The sequence below is a fragment of the Lissotriton helveticus genome, chromosome 7 (assembly GCF_964261635.1).
Source record: "Lissotriton helveticus chromosome 7, aLisHel1.1, whole genome shotgun sequence".
NCBI classification, from domain to species: Eukaryota; Metazoa; Chordata; class Amphibia; order Caudata; family Salamandridae; genus Lissotriton; species Lissotriton helveticus.
Window position 1 is genome coordinate 583683400 of NC_136068.1, and position 16777 is coordinate 583700176.

General features: G+C 46.7%; 1 protein-coding gene across 1 annotated transcript in view; it reads right to left on the bottom strand.

The window, feature by feature from the left end:
* Positions 1-16777, bottom strand: part of KDM3B (lysine demethylase 3B) — a 1181011-nt gene that overhangs the window by 495688 nt on the left and 668546 nt on the right. Inside the window, exon 15 of the mRNA XM_078652703.1 lies at positions 9817-10073. Within this exon, the coding sequence (XP_078508829.1) occupies positions 9817-10073 (257 nt within the window). The remainder of the gene's footprint in view (positions 1-9816; positions 10074-16777) is intronic.

The following is a 16777-nucleotide window of genomic DNA, read 5'->3' on the forward strand; positions in this document are numbered from 1 at the left end:
CGCCATGATGGGAATGATGGAGTTAGTAGAAGTAAAGAGAAAGGATGTCCATGCGTGTGCATCTAAGTAAGATGAGTACTGGAACGGATACAAGTCCCGGGGAGGCGGGAGGGCATGTACAACTCTGCAGCTCTACATGCCAAGAACAGATCCATACTGGTAAGTAGCATATTCCGTTCGAGGCATATGAGCTGCAGGTTGTACATTTAGCAACGATTGTGCAGCAGTGTCTCCCCTAGCGGTGGTCGCTTGTATCCGTTGCAGCATACTGAAATAGTGTTTTAAGGACAGCTTGGCCTACTGCAGCTTGCTGCTTGGCTTGCACGTCAACACAATAGTGTTTAGTGAAGGTGTGTATGGTAGACCATGTTGCTGCCTTACATATGTCCTCTAGTGGTATGTTTCCTAAGAAAGCCATAGAGGCTCCTAGTTTGCGAGTGGAGTGCGCTCTAGGAGGAACTGTTAGTGTACGTTTTGCCTTTAGATAGCATATTTGAATACACTTTACACTTCCTCCTTTAGATATGGGATTGCCTTTGTGTGGTGAACAGAAAGATACAAATAGTTGTTTTGACTTTCTGAAGGATTTAGTCGTGTCTGTGTAGTATAAAAGAGCTCTTCTAACATCTAGGGTGTGTAGGACTCTTTCTGCAACAGAGTCTGGTTTTTGGAAAAACACTGGTAACTCTACTGATTGGTTAAGGTGAAAAGGAGTAATCACCTTTGGCAGGAATTTTGGGTTAGGTCTAAGAACCACTTTGTTAGGGTGTATCTGAAAAAATGGTTCTTCTATTGTGAATGCTTGTATCTCACTAACTCTTCTGAGAGAGGTGATGGCAACAAGGAATGCAGTTTTCCATGTTAGGAATTGCAATTCACACTTGTGTAAAGGCTCAAACGGGGGTTCCATGAGTCTTGTAAGGACAATGTTCAGGTGGTAACCTAGGTGGGATTATTCGTTTTAATCCTTCCATAAATGCTTTTATCGCAGGTACTCTAAAGAGAGATCGATGCTGTCTATTCTGTAAATAGGCTGCAATTGCTGCTAGATGCAGTCGTATGGAAGAGTAAGCTAAGTTGGACCTTTGTAGGTGTAGAAGGTAAATAATATTTTGGATGGAAACATCCAATGGATCGATATCGTTGTTGTTACAATATATAGCAAATCTTTTCCTCTTAGCAGCATAACATGCTCTAGTGGTGGGTCTTCTAGCTTCTTTAATTATGTTCATACATTCTGGTGGTAAATTTAAGTAGCCAAACTCTAAGACCTCAGGAGCCAGATTGCCAAATTCAGCTGGCTTGGTTCTGGGTGCCTTATCTCTCCATGGTTCTGTGTTAACAGGGATGGCGTGAGCCGTAATTTCTGATGTGGAAAACTGTGAGAGGTCTAGTAGTGTGGTGAACCACGGCTGGTGTGCCCATGTGGGGGCCACTAGTATTAGTTTGAGGGATTGTTGTCTGAGCTTGCGTACTACTAGTGGAATGAGTGGGAGAGGCGGAAAAGCGTACGCAAATCTGCCTGACCAGTTCATCCATATTGCATTCCCCTCCGACCGCGGGTGTGGGAACCTGGCGGCGAAGGTTGGGCGTTTTGTGTTTTCGTGGGTGGCAAACAGATCTATGTGTGGGTGCCCCCACATTTGGAAGAATGGTTGTAGGACTTGTGGGTGCAACTCCCATTCGTGAATCTGTTGTGATTGTCGACTCAGAAGATCTGCTATCTGATTGTGAATTCCTGGAAGGTGTTCTACAGTCAGGTGTATGTTTTGAGGGATGGCCCATCTCCAAATGTTCTATGCAAGCTGGGACAGTTGCAGAGAGTGTCCCCCCCCCCCTGTTTTTGTATGTAATACATAGCTGTCATATTGTCCGTCCGGATTAGAACAGCTTTGTTCTGTACTTGGAGTTGAAAAGTTTTGAGTGCTAGGTAAATTGCTAGCAGTTCCAAATGATTGATATGGAGCAGTTTTTGATGGCTGTTCCATTGGCCTTGAGTGGTATAGCGCAGGAGATGGGCTCCCCATCCTGTGAGGGATGCATCTGTTGTGAGCACTATTTGTGGAACAGGGTCTAGGAACGGGCGTCCCTTTGTCAAGTTTTTTGTTGTTCCACCATTGCTGAGAGCGATATGTATGGCTGTCCACCAACACCAGGTCTGTGAGCTGACCTTGAGCCGGATTCCACAGTTGTGCTAGACATTCTTGTAGTGGGCGCATTTGCAGTCTTGCGTGAGGGACTATGAAGATGCAAGATGCCATCATGCCTATTAGTTTCATGAAAACTCTGGCCTGAAGAGAGTGTTGGCATTGAAAAAGGGAGACCAAGCTCTGAATGCTATGAATCCTGGCTTGACTGGGATAGGCTAGAGCTACTGATGTGTCTATGGTAGCTCCTAGATATTGGTGAACGTGTGAAGGCTCTAGGTGCGACTTGATGTAGTTTATCGTAAACCCTAAGTCGTGTAATGTCTGAATTGTTTGTTTGGTGTGTTGTACACACTGGTTGAACGATCTTGCTTTTATGAGCCAGTCGTCGAGGTAAGGGAAGACATGTATCTGTTGTCTCCTGAGATGTGCTGCTACTACTGCTAAGCACTTTGTAAACACTCGTGATGCTGTTGTGACCCCGAATGGAAGGACTTTGAACTGATAGTGTTGTCCTTGTATGACAAATCTTAGATACTTCCTGTGCGCAGGATGTATAGGAATATGAAAATAGGCGTCCTTTAGGTCTAGGGGCCTGAGGTCTAGGATCGGTCTTAATGTCCCGTCCTTTTTGGGTATTAGGAAATACAGGGAGTAGACTCCTTTTCCTTGTTCCTGTAAGGGGACCTCTTGAATAGCATCTTTTTGTAGAAGTGCTAGAACTTCCTGTTGAAGCAGTGTTCTGTGGACATTGGACGCTGCCTGGGTGGTATGTTTGGGGGGGGTTGCTGTGAGTTCTAGGCAGTAGCCATGTTGGATAATTTGTCTTACCCACCTGTCTGTTGTGATGGAATTCCAGACAGGTAAGAACTGTGATACTCTGCCCCCTACTGGTGTGGAATGTTGTAGGGGAGGCAGAGGGAAGTCACTGTTTGGGAGTGGAAGAGGAGCGGTTGTTGTTACCTCTACCTCTTCCCTTATTGTTGTTTCCTCTGTACCCTCCTCTATAGTAACCTTTATTAGAGGGGGTTTGTGTTTTAAAAGATGAAGTGTTATCTGCACCGGTCTGCTTGGAGCCTTCTCTATAAGAGGAGCGACGAAAAGAACCTCTAGTCTGGGTAGATTGTAATGCACCCATAGACTTAGCAGTGTCTGTGTCCTTCTTCATTTTTTCTAGCGTATTATCTACCTCTGGCCCGAACAATTGGTTCCGATTGAAGGGCTGGTTGAGGACGGTAGTTTGCACCTCTGGTTTGAAACCGGAAATGCGTAGCCATGCATGACGCCTGAGGATAACACTAGTGTTAACTGCCGTAGATGCTGTGTCAGCTACGTCTAGTGCGCATTTAATGGAGGCATTTGATATTAGTTTGCCTTCCTGTAAGAGCTCTGCTGCGTGATCTTTGTATTGATCTGGCAGATGGTCCATTAACTTTTCTAGTTGGTCGTAGTGAGCCCTATCGTAGCGTGAGAGTAAGGCTTGTGTGTTTGCTATGCGCCAAATGTTTGTTGCTTGTGCAGCAATCCGCTTCCCTGACGCATCAATGATTTTTGATTCTTTGTCAGGGGGGGTATGTGTCCCCAGAAGTTTGGGAATTGGCTCTTTTACGTGCATTTGACACAACTAAAGAGTCCAATGGTAGGTGTCCCTTAATTTAGGTAGGATCTGATGGTGCTGGCCTATACTTTTTTTCTATTCTTGGGTTTAGTACCCTACACCTTACTGGGTCTTTAAAAATATCTGGGGCATGTTTAATGACCCCTTTGATCATAGGTAGTATTTGATTAGATCTCTGTGATTGCTCAAAAGTGTCTAATAGGAAAGACTCCTCAATGGCATCAGAGTGCATTGGAACTCCATGGTAAAGTGCAGCTCTGTTCAGTAGATGATTAAACCCAATACTATCCTCTGGAGGGGAAGGTTTTGTTGGGTAATACTGAGGATCAGGTATGTCTGGTGCATTATTTGGTTGGAAATTATATGCATCATCCTCCTTGGTATAATCTGGGTTGACCTCTTCATCCTCATGTAAGGGATATGTGTGTGTATCTGGTACATCATCCCCCCCGCACCTAAATCATACTCCTCGTCAGTGTGGTGTGATGATGCAGGAGATTGAGCAGGAGAAGTTATAGGCTCAATATATGGAGTGATAGGAGAGGAAGAAGGTGAAGGAGAGGAGGGGTGCATTGGAGATGTTGCACAATCCTTTTTGGCAGGAACCACAGTTGGAGGTGGTGTGTCTGCTGGTCTTTTCTTGTGTGGAATTGCTTCCACATGTCCAGTTTTTGGATTGATATAGACTTTTTTCTGCTTTGGATCTGGTCTAAATAGTTCTTCCTCCTGTATAGTCCTCTTCGGTGCCAATTTTTTCGGTGTCGATAGTGGTTCTTTAGCGTTTTTTGCCTTAGGAGGAGTTTTTGAGTCCTGTGGCAATTTTCCCGGTTCCGAAGATTCCTTAGGCTTGTGTGTATCAGGCCTTGTGGTCTTTAGTTCCGTTATCGAAGATTTCGGCGGGGAGACAGGTTTTGTTGGTCCTGTTGCGCCGGGGTCTATCTTCCAGTCTTTGTTTTTGGAGCCGGATGGTTTCGGAGCGGAAGCTTTCGGTTCCGTTATTGGTTTTGGTTTCGGCACCGATGCCTGTTTAGGTTTGTGTGCCGAAGAGTCTTTGGGCGCCGAAGGGTGTGGTAGCTTCGGTGCCGAAGAGTCCTTAGGTGTCGAAGGGTTTTTCGGTGCCAATGGAGGAGGTGGAATTGGCATATGTTGTTTTTTCGGTGCCGAGGCACCGGAAGGCGTAGTCTTTTTCCTCGGAGCCGAGCCCGTGGGCAGAGTGCTGACCGTTGCCTTTGGTTTGGGCAGTGTCTGTGGTGCAGGGGCAGAGGTACTCACGGGTTGTCGAGATGAAATTGAGTCGTCCGAGTCCTCTGCTCCCGATATGATCTGGAGATCAGGCGAGTCTTCCTCGGCGACGAGTGGAGCCTCGTCCTCTGAGATATTTTCGAGTGGGTTCTCGTCCTCGGAGACTTCTTCTTCGACGATCTCCTTTTCGAAGATGGCCTCCGGTGCTGATCTCCTCATCTCATGTAGACGGGCCCTCCTATCCCGAATGGTCTTTTTCGATCGGAAGGAGGCACAGGCTGTGCAGGTCGACTCGTCGTGTTCTGGCGAGAGACAGAGGTTGCAAACCTCGTGATTGTCGCTATGAGGGAATTTTGCTCGACATACCGGGCATCTCTTGAATGGAGTTCTTTCCATGAGGCGGAGGCCGTACGGCGCCGATGGGCCCCACGCCCCGCGTCGATGCACCGGGATGTAGCTGGTGATGTCGAAAAGTGTCTCCAATGTCTAAAGTTGTTTGTCTAAAGTTTTACGCTTCGAAAATGCCGAAAAAGTCTTTTCTAGCCGGAGCGGAAAACTTTTATCCGAACCCAGTGGCGGAAAAAAACAATCTGAGGATGGAGTCGATGACCATGCGCAGTATTGTCCAAGAGAGGAGTCACCTATCTCGTGACTACAAAGACTTCTTCCAAGAAGACAACAACAACCTGCAATCCGAGCACAACACCAGGTGGCGATCTATTGCTAAATGTACAACCTGCAGCTCATATGCCTCGAACATCTTATTACATGAAAAACAATTCCTAGTACCACATATACGTACAAGGGCCTGGTGCCCTACAAACCTCGCCGTCTCCCTGGCCAACTGGCCCTGAGTCCATAGTCTCAATGTTGCTGCCAATGCAGCGGTAGTCCTAACTCAATCAGAACTGTCCCCACGGATAAAGTTGCCTAAATGGCACTACTAGCCGCGCATCTGTAAAAAGGCCTAAACGGTGCAGCTGTAAAAGGCCTAAACGGTGCAGCTGGCACTACTTGCTGCGCAGCTGTAAAAAGGCCTAAACGGTGCAGCTGGCACTACTTGCTGCGCAGCTGTAAAAGGCCTAAACGGTGCAGCTGGCACTACTTGCTGCACAGCTGTAAAAGGCCTAAACGGTGCAGCTGGCACTACTTGCTGCGCAGCTGTAGCTTAAGTATTTCATGAGCGCCTCTTCCAATGGTTTATTAGGAAATGAAATTAAAATCGCACTGCAAGTTGTACCATTTAACCCAAATTCCACAAGCAGTGCAGAGAAAGACGCCAAAACGCTGGAGAAAGTCAGGTGTGTTACTTTGCTTTCCGGCTCAGTGCATTTGAGGGGTGAATAAATTTGCATTTTACCACTTTCGACAATTTGCTTTTGAAGCAGGAGGCTGTGCTGGAGGGAGTGACATTTGGGAGACAAAACCCCCCCACCCCCAAAAAAACTGTTTGAGTTGACCTTGAACAACAATCTGAAAGGAAACCGAGAGGGATGGAAAAACCCACTGGAATGGGGGGGCGGGGCCTGGGGCAGTGGCGGGGTCCTTCCTTTTTTGGTGATCCCTTCTCTTGCGCTTTCGTCCAGTATCATTTTTCCCAAGTTTCGTTTTCTTCCTCACGTGGCCAATTTTCGTTTCTCCTTCTGTGGTGGGGGAAACGAGGTGAAACACGACCCCGGGCTCCGGCAATCTTGAAGATAGGGAGCCCTGCCCAATCCCAGCTAGGCTCCTGCCCCATCCCACAGGAGAGGCGCAGGATAGGGGGTGTACCCACCCCAGGACAGGGACCTATTGGTCCCTGCCCTTGCCCTACCTGTAACGCCCCTAAATTCAATATTTAGGGTCTCCCTGAACCTTCCTTCCTCAGATCCAGATACCAAAAGAAGATCAAGAAGAAGAGGACCCGCCGCGCAGCAGCTAACAGGACGACAACTGACTTGGCCCCAGCCCTACCGGCCTGTCGATCCTGGAGCCTGCTTTTGCCCAAATCCCGGAGACTCCTGCGTACAGCAACCTGGGGACCCCAAGAGGACCTGCCTGCTTGACCCTCTTAAAGACTGGGACTCAGCAGAGGCTCGGCTGCAACTACCCCCCTGGTGCCAGGCAGGAAGCTTCAGACCATCCCACTCTGCACCCGCCGAGCCCGGCCCATGCCAGAGTGATCCAAGACCACAAGGACGTCCCCCCGGCGACTCGTAGTCCAGTGCCCAAAGACCCTCCTCGACTAATCAGACGACGCCTGCAGACTCAGAACCAGGCCCCCCCCCAACCGCGACCAGCTGCGTGTAAGCTTTTCCGACACCCAAATACACCCCTGCATCCGGCGCCCTACCGCCCCCTGTGCCTCCCTTGGGGGTACCTACCTGTGCTCCAAGATCCCAACTTACCTCTCGACGTGCTGGTCGTCCCTGGAGAGTCTCCGCCCCCGAGCCTGCAGCCTTTGTTCCCTTTTGACCTTTTCCGTTGGATAACATTAAGCACCCGACAGCTCAAAAGCACCCTGCACCCCGCCGCCCGAGTACCGCTGGCGAGTACCTTTGTCCTATCCTGCTTCCCCCTTTGCCCTGAGCAAGTGACCAGGAGCCCAGCTCCCACAGCCGCGTGCCCTGCTAGCCAGCAGCCACCAACCAAGGGCCTCCTGCCCCCCATTGGATAACATTGAGCCTAACTACCTCTGCACCCGGCCGCCCCTCTGCCAGTGAGGGTGAACCAACTGTACCTACCGGACCCTGGGGGACCCCTGCGTCTATGCCCAGAACCACAACTTCACCAGTCGAGTACTCACCAGGAAACCGGTAACTCACTTATCTGCCATTGAATAACATTGACTGGTTTAACTAGAAAAATCTTCTGTCTACTTTTGAAAACAAAATCATCCAAATTCCGAATAACTCACCTGTGATCAGGAGAGGAGCCAGTACTGTACCTTGTAGCCCAGGGCTGAAAAAGGCAAAAGTAATCCCTAGCGGGTTTACTAGTAACTTGTATTTTCTCCATAGGAATTCATTGTCTGCTTTTCTATGAAATTTCTTCAAAGTGTCTACTTTTGAAAATTAGAAATATTCTTTAAAAATCAAACGAAATACTGAAACGTAATTACTTACCTGTTTTGAGTTGAGACCCCAGTGCTGGCCCCAGGAGACCAGTACCTGATTACAAAAGTAACGAGATCGTACTTTACCTGCAACCTGAATTTTCTCTCATTGGATAACATTGTCATATTTCTGTTGAAAAGTTTCTAAGTGTGAACTTTTAAAATAACTTTTTATTCCTGAAAAATCACTACAATACCTAAAACGTTACGGCTAAAATGTTTCCAGCTTAGACCCCAGAACTGAATCTATGAACAAGTCCTGGAATTATCAAAGTAGTCTACAAAGTAATCAACTGTGTTTATACAAGAAAATCGATTGAACTCAATGCTAAATTGTGTGTAGAATTGTGTTGCCTACTGCAACCCCTGTACCTATAGTGTATTGCCTTTCTGCAAATTACTCACCTGAGACCTCTCCTATTGAGAACCGTATATTTTGATACCTGTTAGTTCTAGAAATAAAAACTATATCTTTTGATATAAAAACAATTGGCCTGGAGTTCAGTCTTTGAGTGTGTGAAACCATTTGCTGACTGAGTGCGTACAACAAATGCTTTACACTGTCCTCTGGTACTGCCTTACTGCTTGACCAAGCTACAACTTTAGAGAGTAAGGTCACACCTGGCTTTAACCTCGGTTATACCTCTGAGGTTTGTGGACTCTATACACTGTACCTTATTCTGGTCCAGTATATATAGAGCCACTTTCTCACAATAAGTACACAAGGTGGGGGTCAGTAACCGACATGGCGGTGGCTTGAACCCTACCTTTCTGGAAGACATTCCTTGGCGCAGAGAAAAAAGATTTGACAAAATTTCAGAGAAGGGTTGCTGCAACAGAGTAAGCTTGTGGAATTGTGGCTGCAGTAAGGAACGTATCGATATACCCATGACATTTTTTTTTTTTGTAGAGTTTTATATAGCGCGAACTAGACCCGAACCGAATCAGGTATCAGAGCGCTTTACATAGCACCAGTTACGTTACACGAGGACACACTTTCATGTTTAGGCACGGGGAGATTAAGTGATTTGCTCAGAATCACAGGAGGTTTTTGGCGTCGTTACCGAGACTCGAACCCAGATCCCCAGGTCCGAGGTCGAGCGCCTTAGCCGTTAGGCCAACCCCTCTCCCCAAATTACCACATTACCGGGTATTTACCTGTATGCACAGCTGCTACATGTGATTAACAAAACCATGCCATGACTAGTTATGCCTGTTAAGTCGGTGGTGTGGACAATGCCCACAGAAATGATGATTTGAGAAAGTAAATCTATATAGATGCATTCTTTAAGGAGCTTTGGCACGTCTGGTACAATGGAGCCCAATCAATACATCTCAAAATAACAGGATTATGACATTCTACAATTAGAAACAGATACTAGAAAAACAAGTAAAACTCTTTCATTGCATCCTACTCTGTGTTTTGGGACTGTCCTACACCCGTCTGGTTCACTACCTTTTAATCATCATCTGTTATGTAAAGCAGTTGCGGCACAGGATTGGAGGTATTTGGTACACAAACATGCCCTGGACTCCGCGACAGGCATCCCTTACTAAGTATTTACAACTGACCTGTAATTGTTATAAACACTAATAAATATAGGTTCACATGTACCAGGAGGCATCGATCAAGCACACCACCACCCAACCTCAAACTGTTTAAAACCCCTAATAGTTTGAACCATGCAAGACATAATATATCACTGGTTACTCACCCCAGGGGCCGAAGAGAACACAGGAGGAAAAGGGATTCCAGATTCTGAAGATCCTTGAGGCAGCTTTCCTGGCCCGCTGTGAAGCAGGTCACGTAAACTAGAGCCTTCTGACTTGTTGCCGGAGGCCGTGGGACCCAATAGGAGGCTGTTAAACAGTTTAGGTGTAGATGTGGAGCTCTTCAAACTGGAATTGAATGAATCCAATGCAAATGCAGCATTGGACTCTTTACCAAACACCGACTTTGTGGAGCCACTTTCTGCAGAAAGCAAGAATAAAGCAACAGTATGTTTTACACCCTGTAGATGAATTAACATGCAAACATATCTCGACATGCAAAACTAATTTGGGACTACCCACAATATTAGAAACAATGGTTCAAATTGGTTAGTGCTACCAAAAAAAAAAAAAAAAAAAACCAAAAAAAAAAAAGAGTCCACCCTTCCCCCATCCCATTACCAACACATTCCAAGCTTATGATTCAAATGGCTCACGTTTGCCGACAAAGTAAAGAAAGGATGGGTCTGCTACTCAAAGAACCAAGTTTGGGAAGATGAATTCAATCTGTTACCCATATATCAAACAGGACATAGTATTTCCTGTGGCAAACAGAATAGCCTGTTCCCTCTTTGATCACTGTTACAACTTAGGAAGTAGCGTTTGATAGACTGAAAAGAGGTCCGGAGAAAACCACGTTCATTGAAAATCGCCCCAGTACTTTTACACATAAGCTCTACAATGAGCATGTAATCAATTTACCAGTTACAACTTTCGAATAGACCACTAAAGATCGAATTAGCAATGTAATAGAGCTGGACTCTGTAAGAAACACCAATGAAAAAATAAAAAGTTCACACTAACTCTGGTATCAGTACTGGAGGTTAAATCCACAGTTTATAGAAACGAACATGGACAAGTAATGATAAAGCTAAGAGGAATGCTGCTTTAAATGACTGATCAACTGGCCTTGCAAATGCTTATTATAAAAAAATAAAGGATTTTCACAGGTAATACATGAAAAATGCTAGGCTACCACTAAGTCAGGCAATCAATCAAATAAACGGGGTAATAAGATGCTGGGTGGGCACCGGCCAAAGCCCACAAAGCGCCCCCCAGCGCTAGAACACAATAAAGCGCTCCTAAGCGCTATGGCCAAGGATAAAGCGCTCCTACGAGCTAGGGGGTAATCAAGTGCTCCAAAGCGCTAGCAAACAGACAGTGCGCTCCCAGGCCGATCGAGTGTCCACCTCGATTTATTCTTTTTTTTAAAGAAGCCGGTGCCCACCCGGCATTTGCCTCCCATTCACCGCCGCCGCCCGGGAATGGCCTGAAGAACCGAAGGCGCCGCGTTCTCATTGGCTGAGAGAGCCGAGCCCCCTCACCAACGCCGCGACGGGATAGGCCCGTGCGGCGCAGCGTCATGGCCCTTGTCGTGCCGTGATTGGAGGAAGAGAGGAGGCTCGTCATCGGAGCCGCGACGGTATTGGCTGGTCGGCGCGGCCCCGGGAAGAGGAGAAGACGCGTGGCCTGCTGCTGGGGCTCCCGTGTGCGGAGGGAGTGCCGGCGAGAGAGAGAGAAGGCCGGCGCGAGGCTCCCCGCATGGAGGGAGAGCCTCGAGTGAACAGAGACCTGCCGTCGCCCCGCCCGCGATGGGCTGCCGGTGAGTCTGGGCTGGGCCGGGCAGAAGAGAAGGGAGGGGCGCCGGGACACATTGTCGGTGTCCGCCCCCCCCAGTAGCGCAAGCACGCGCTAATTGGCAATAGGAAGCCATGAGGGCTTCAAGGGCGGCCCCGGTTGGCAGTGGGTCGCCCCAACGTGTTTCGCGAGCCCCGAGAGGCTCGTAGGGGCATATTTAACTTTGGTGCGTTTAAGGGCGGCCCCGGTTGGCAGCGGGTCGCCCCAACGTTGTCCACAGCCATGAGAAGGCTGGAGGGGCCATTGTTTGCAGAACCTGAGGGCTCCCACGGCCATAGATAGTTTTTTAGAGCCTGGGTGGCTCCGTGTGGCACAGTTGATGTTCAAGGGCTACTGAGAGCCCATGCCAGTTTTGAAATTCTCCAGCTGCCCAGCAATTAGTGGGCAGCTGCACCGTTTAGGCGCAATTGGAGAGAGAGTCCCTGTGTGGGTCAGAGGGGGCACAGTGGTGCCCGGCCTGTCACAGCTGTCCAGCAATTAGTGGGCAGCTGCACCGTTTAGGTTTTGTGTGATTCCCAGGTGCCCAGCAAGTAGTGGGCACCTGCTACGTTTAGGCTTATGCTGAGACTGACGCTGCATGGCAGCGCACCCTGACATTGAGACTCAGGGCATCTTTGCCCCTACAAGGCCAGTTGGTCTAGGGACTGCCACAGGTGGTGACTCATGTTTAGTTTTGCGCAATTGTAGGGTTATTGCACCTCTGAATGTATTTCCTTGCATCATGTGTTATTCCTGCACCTCTGAATGTTTAGGCATCATGTGACTTTTGCGCTACTGTATTGTTATGGGACCTCTGAATGTATTTTTATTGCATCATGTGCTTTCTTCTTAAACACCGCTGAATGTGTAGGTATACATTATGTGTTTCTCTTTACTACTCCTCTGAATGTGTTCCATACATCATGGGTAATGTGTTCTTGCTTAGACCCCTAAATGCTGTGTGATACTTAGGTGGTTGTTCTTTTTAGTACAGGTGGTCCTAGTGAGGCCCTGGTCCCCTGCGTGACAGTCTCCTAAGGGTTTAGGGTTGCGTAGGAGGTACTTACCTGTTCCCAGTAGTTACTGGATGTGATCTATAACTGTTACTTTGTGTTACAGTGAAGTTTATATACTTTTATTCTAATTTCTGACAAGTATTTCTATATCTGCGAAGTGTTGATTCTGACAGTGGCCCATGGGGCCCTGTCTTGTAAATAATCCCTTGTGAATATTGCCGTGCCAGTTGGCACAATGTACATGTGTGATTTCTATCTGATATGTTTTGACAATACAAAAGTTATTTTAATATAACCTTGTGTGGTCTCTTTTGTGGTGTGCCTAGTATGTTGTTGCTGTTGTGCGCTGGCGCAAATGCTTTACACATCGCCTCCGAGTTTAGCCTAGACTGCTCGTGCCAAGCTACCTAGAGGGTGAGCAGGGGTTATCTTGGCGTGTGACTTCCTTGCCCTGACTAGAATGGTGGTTTCTGCCTGGCTTTGGCATCAGCCTTAGCCTACCAGAAATAGCCGGTTCTAACATGTGTGAATTAGTTTAAGATCAGATTGAGTTTCTAATGGTGGGAATGGCATTCTGATTAGTGGTAAGAGCTCCTTCAGGCTTTCTACAAAACCTTAATGTCTGATCTCCGCAGACATGGTGCAAAGTATCATGTTCGATGATCTTTTCCCTCTCGCCTGGTCAATAAATTAGATCTGCTTTGCCAACACGTGTAGCCGGATGAAAACTGCACTAGATTGGAGCACCACCACTGTCTTGGCCAGTCTGGCACAATAAGCATCATTGTCGCTTTGGGCTTGCGGAGTTTCAAAATCATTGCTGGTATCAGTGGTGCTGAAAGAAAAAAACAGTAATGTTCTTTATCATGTGTTCAGAAGGGCAGTGCCCCTGGTTCTGGAACTATGGATGCAAGGTCATGACTTTTTTTTAGTTCTGCAATGTTGTGTATCTTCAAAGACAAGGAGCAAGACATCTTTATTATTATTAAGCATCCACTTGTGGTTTTCTTTGTATAAACAACTCAGAAAATGTGCTTGAGAGCATCTGGTATAGGTATTAATTTAAACACCAGGTCTCTGGCCAAGAGCCTTACCAAATTTTGGGCCTCTAAAGACAGGTCTTGAACTTGTGCCTCCGTGCTTGTTCAGGTAGTGCAACGTTGCTGTGTTGTCTGTTAGAATTAGAATTCCACTCTTTGTTAGGAGTGCAGTGAAAGCCTTGCAAGTCAGATGAAACGCTCTCAGCTCCAGACAGTTGAAACAATAGGAACCCTTTTCTCTGACAAATGGCCCATAACTGACAATTGTCCTAGATTTGCTCTCCACCTTGTAAGAGATGCACCTGTGCCATATGTTTGTGAAGGGTACGCTTACTAAAAACCCAAAATAAAAAAAAAATACTAAAGCAAGTTCTCGCTGGACCATTAGAGATGTATTTACTAGTATAATCAGTCTTAGCTTGTGAAGTTCATATACATTGTAGCCCCAGTTATTCCATCCACTGGTCCTGCATTTGGGATAATTGAAATACTGGAAGCTATGGAGCCGGAACTATTTTGTCAAACTGTTTGTGTGGTATTACTCAACAGTGTGACATCCTGAACTGCTGACACCCTCTCCTCCTTTTTTATGTTTTAACTGTTGCCACAAACAATACAGAACTTGAGTAGATGACGAGACAGTTTCTCATTATTCTGTAGGCCTAGAGCGTGGACCAATGATGCTGCCTTTAGGAAGACTTACGTAACTGTCAAAAGACTGCGAGCCTTGATTAACCAGTTGGATACATAAATATTCCTCAAAAAGGAGATGGGTTGCTACCACTGCCAACCATTTGGAGATGTGTGGAGAAGACTTTCAGCCCGATAAAAAAAGAACCTTAACTTCTTATTGTACTTTGCTCGATGGATGTGAAAGTATCTTCCACAACAACTGCACACATCTAATCTCATCTGGTGGACAGCGAGTTTCCAAAATTTCTCTTTCTTGATCCAATTGTTGGCAAAACACAGATTAGAATCAGCCTAAACTCAGATCTCAGACTTCTCCTTTGGATTAGGAAATACTTGGAATAATTTCTTCTATTTTTGATGAACTGGACCTGGTTCAATTGCACTTTTCAGAAAGAGTAAAGGCATTTCGTTCCTCAAAATGGTAACCTGGTGCTTCAATTTTGTTATCAGAGAAAAAGGAGGTATTTTGCCTTAAAAAGTAGTGCGTATCCAGGTCTTACAATATGCCGGACGCACTGGTCTGCTCCTCTCTCCCACTTTTCCAGATTATATGGTACCACTCCCCCCACTGAAATGGCGAATAGAGGCTGTGTTGGTGTTGAATTGACCTTGAAAGACTTCCAGAGTTACCTCTGGCATTATTAGGATATTTGTTTTTGACATGGCCAGCAAGGGATCTGAACCTTTTGAGGGTGGTAGCAGTGATCTCAGGTCTTGACTTAGGCCTAAAGAACGTTTCTTCAATCTCATCTTCATAGTCTCTGCCTTGTTCTTCATATTCACTATCTTCGCCTCTGTATGGGACCTAACAAAGAGGCGGCTGAGAAAGGAATATTCAAGATCTAGAGAAGGGTGTCAGGCTAGAGGGTACGCAGACGCAACTAGAATGACCAACTTAGTGTTCATCTGTGGCAATAAACTATCGCAACCAACTGGGTAGAGTTGTTCAGAGCACTGATTACTTGGTTTGAAACTACGGAGACTTTCCAGACTTTCTTCTCAAAGCCCTATTGCTGATGACATGCCAAATTGTCTATGATCTCCCAGTCATATCTCTGCACAAGCAACCCAGGACCAGTTTCCCCCTTGTTATGGGCTCATCAGACATATATAGCTTGGTTCCAGGGACAATTGTAGGAAGTTGGCTCTGTATATACACCAAAATTAAGTATAGTGTGCACCGAGTCCAGTGGAACCCAAAAGGTAGGCAGAGGTAAAGTAGATAGCACCTCACTCTTTATTTGTGGTAGTGTGGTCGAGCAGTAAGGCTTTATCAGACGACAGTCTTCAGCATTTGTTGTACACACTCGGTCAGCAAATGAATTCACACACTCAAAGCCTGAACTTCAGACCAAATGTTTTAGTATAAAAATATTCTTTTCGTTATTTTGCAGTAAATATACAGCTGTAACACAGTTTGGATTGTAATTGTATAAGCACTTTGTTTTGATTTACAGTACTGTTACCAAGAAATGCAATGCTTTGCAAATACAGTACATGTACTTTGAGTGGGCTTTCTATTAAAATGACGAATACATTACTTTCAGATTACCTTTCTTACACAGTGTAGTATACCTGCATACTACACTGGGACATTTCCTGTAAACAGGTAAGTAAAAGTGTATTTGTTATTTAGTACAGATGTAAAAGGATTTCTTAGATTTTACAACTCCACACTTAGAAACTTTTCATAGAAAAACAGTATGTTATCCTATGGAGGAAAATAGTGTTATCCGTTCAAAGGTAGCACTTTGTTCTGGGAGTTGATATCCTGGGGTTAGACTCAGGGTTCCCACAGGGTCAAGAATGAACTCTTGTTACACCCTCAGAGGCACTAGGGCGGCCTGGCGCAGAGTGCTGAGGCCCAGTGTTATCCAAAGGGGGATAGGGGGCCTCTGGTTGGTGGCTACTGGCGAGCAGGCCACTGGGGTGTGGGAGCAAATCTCCTAGACTTAAGCTCAGAGGAAAATGGGGTTTTAGGCCAGAACAAAAGATGCACCCTCAGCGGCACTGGGGCAGCCAGGTACAGAGTGCTGTTTTGGCGTCTGGCGCCCTGTAGATTTCAATGGGGTTTCTCCGGTTTGCAAAAGCACTGCAGGCTTGGGACGAAGGTCTCTTGGATGCGACCACCACTTGGAGAGGTAATTTGGGATGTTGGGGGTTGGTTAGGCATCGTCGGTTGAGCCACCCAAGGCCGTAGGGTGTCAGGTGCAGGGGTGCTTTTTAAGGTTGGATCTTCTTACCAGTTCCTAGTCGCGGTTGGGGGGACCTTCAGGCTTGAGGCTGTAGGTGTTGGCTGGAGGCTTGAGGCAGGTCAGGGGTCACCGGACCTCTTGGTGCTGGGCCACTCGAACTCAGGCCATGGGCGTCGGGTGCAGACTCGTGGATCCTTGCGGCGCTAGAGTCTGTTAAACAAATCCGGTGTTCACGGGAGACAAAGTATTTGGGAGTGAAGGCAGGAAGCTCCTCCGGGTTTCTTTGAGGTTGCTGGCAGTAGGACACAAGGGCATTTTGCTGGAGCATATTCGAGGTGGGGAGAG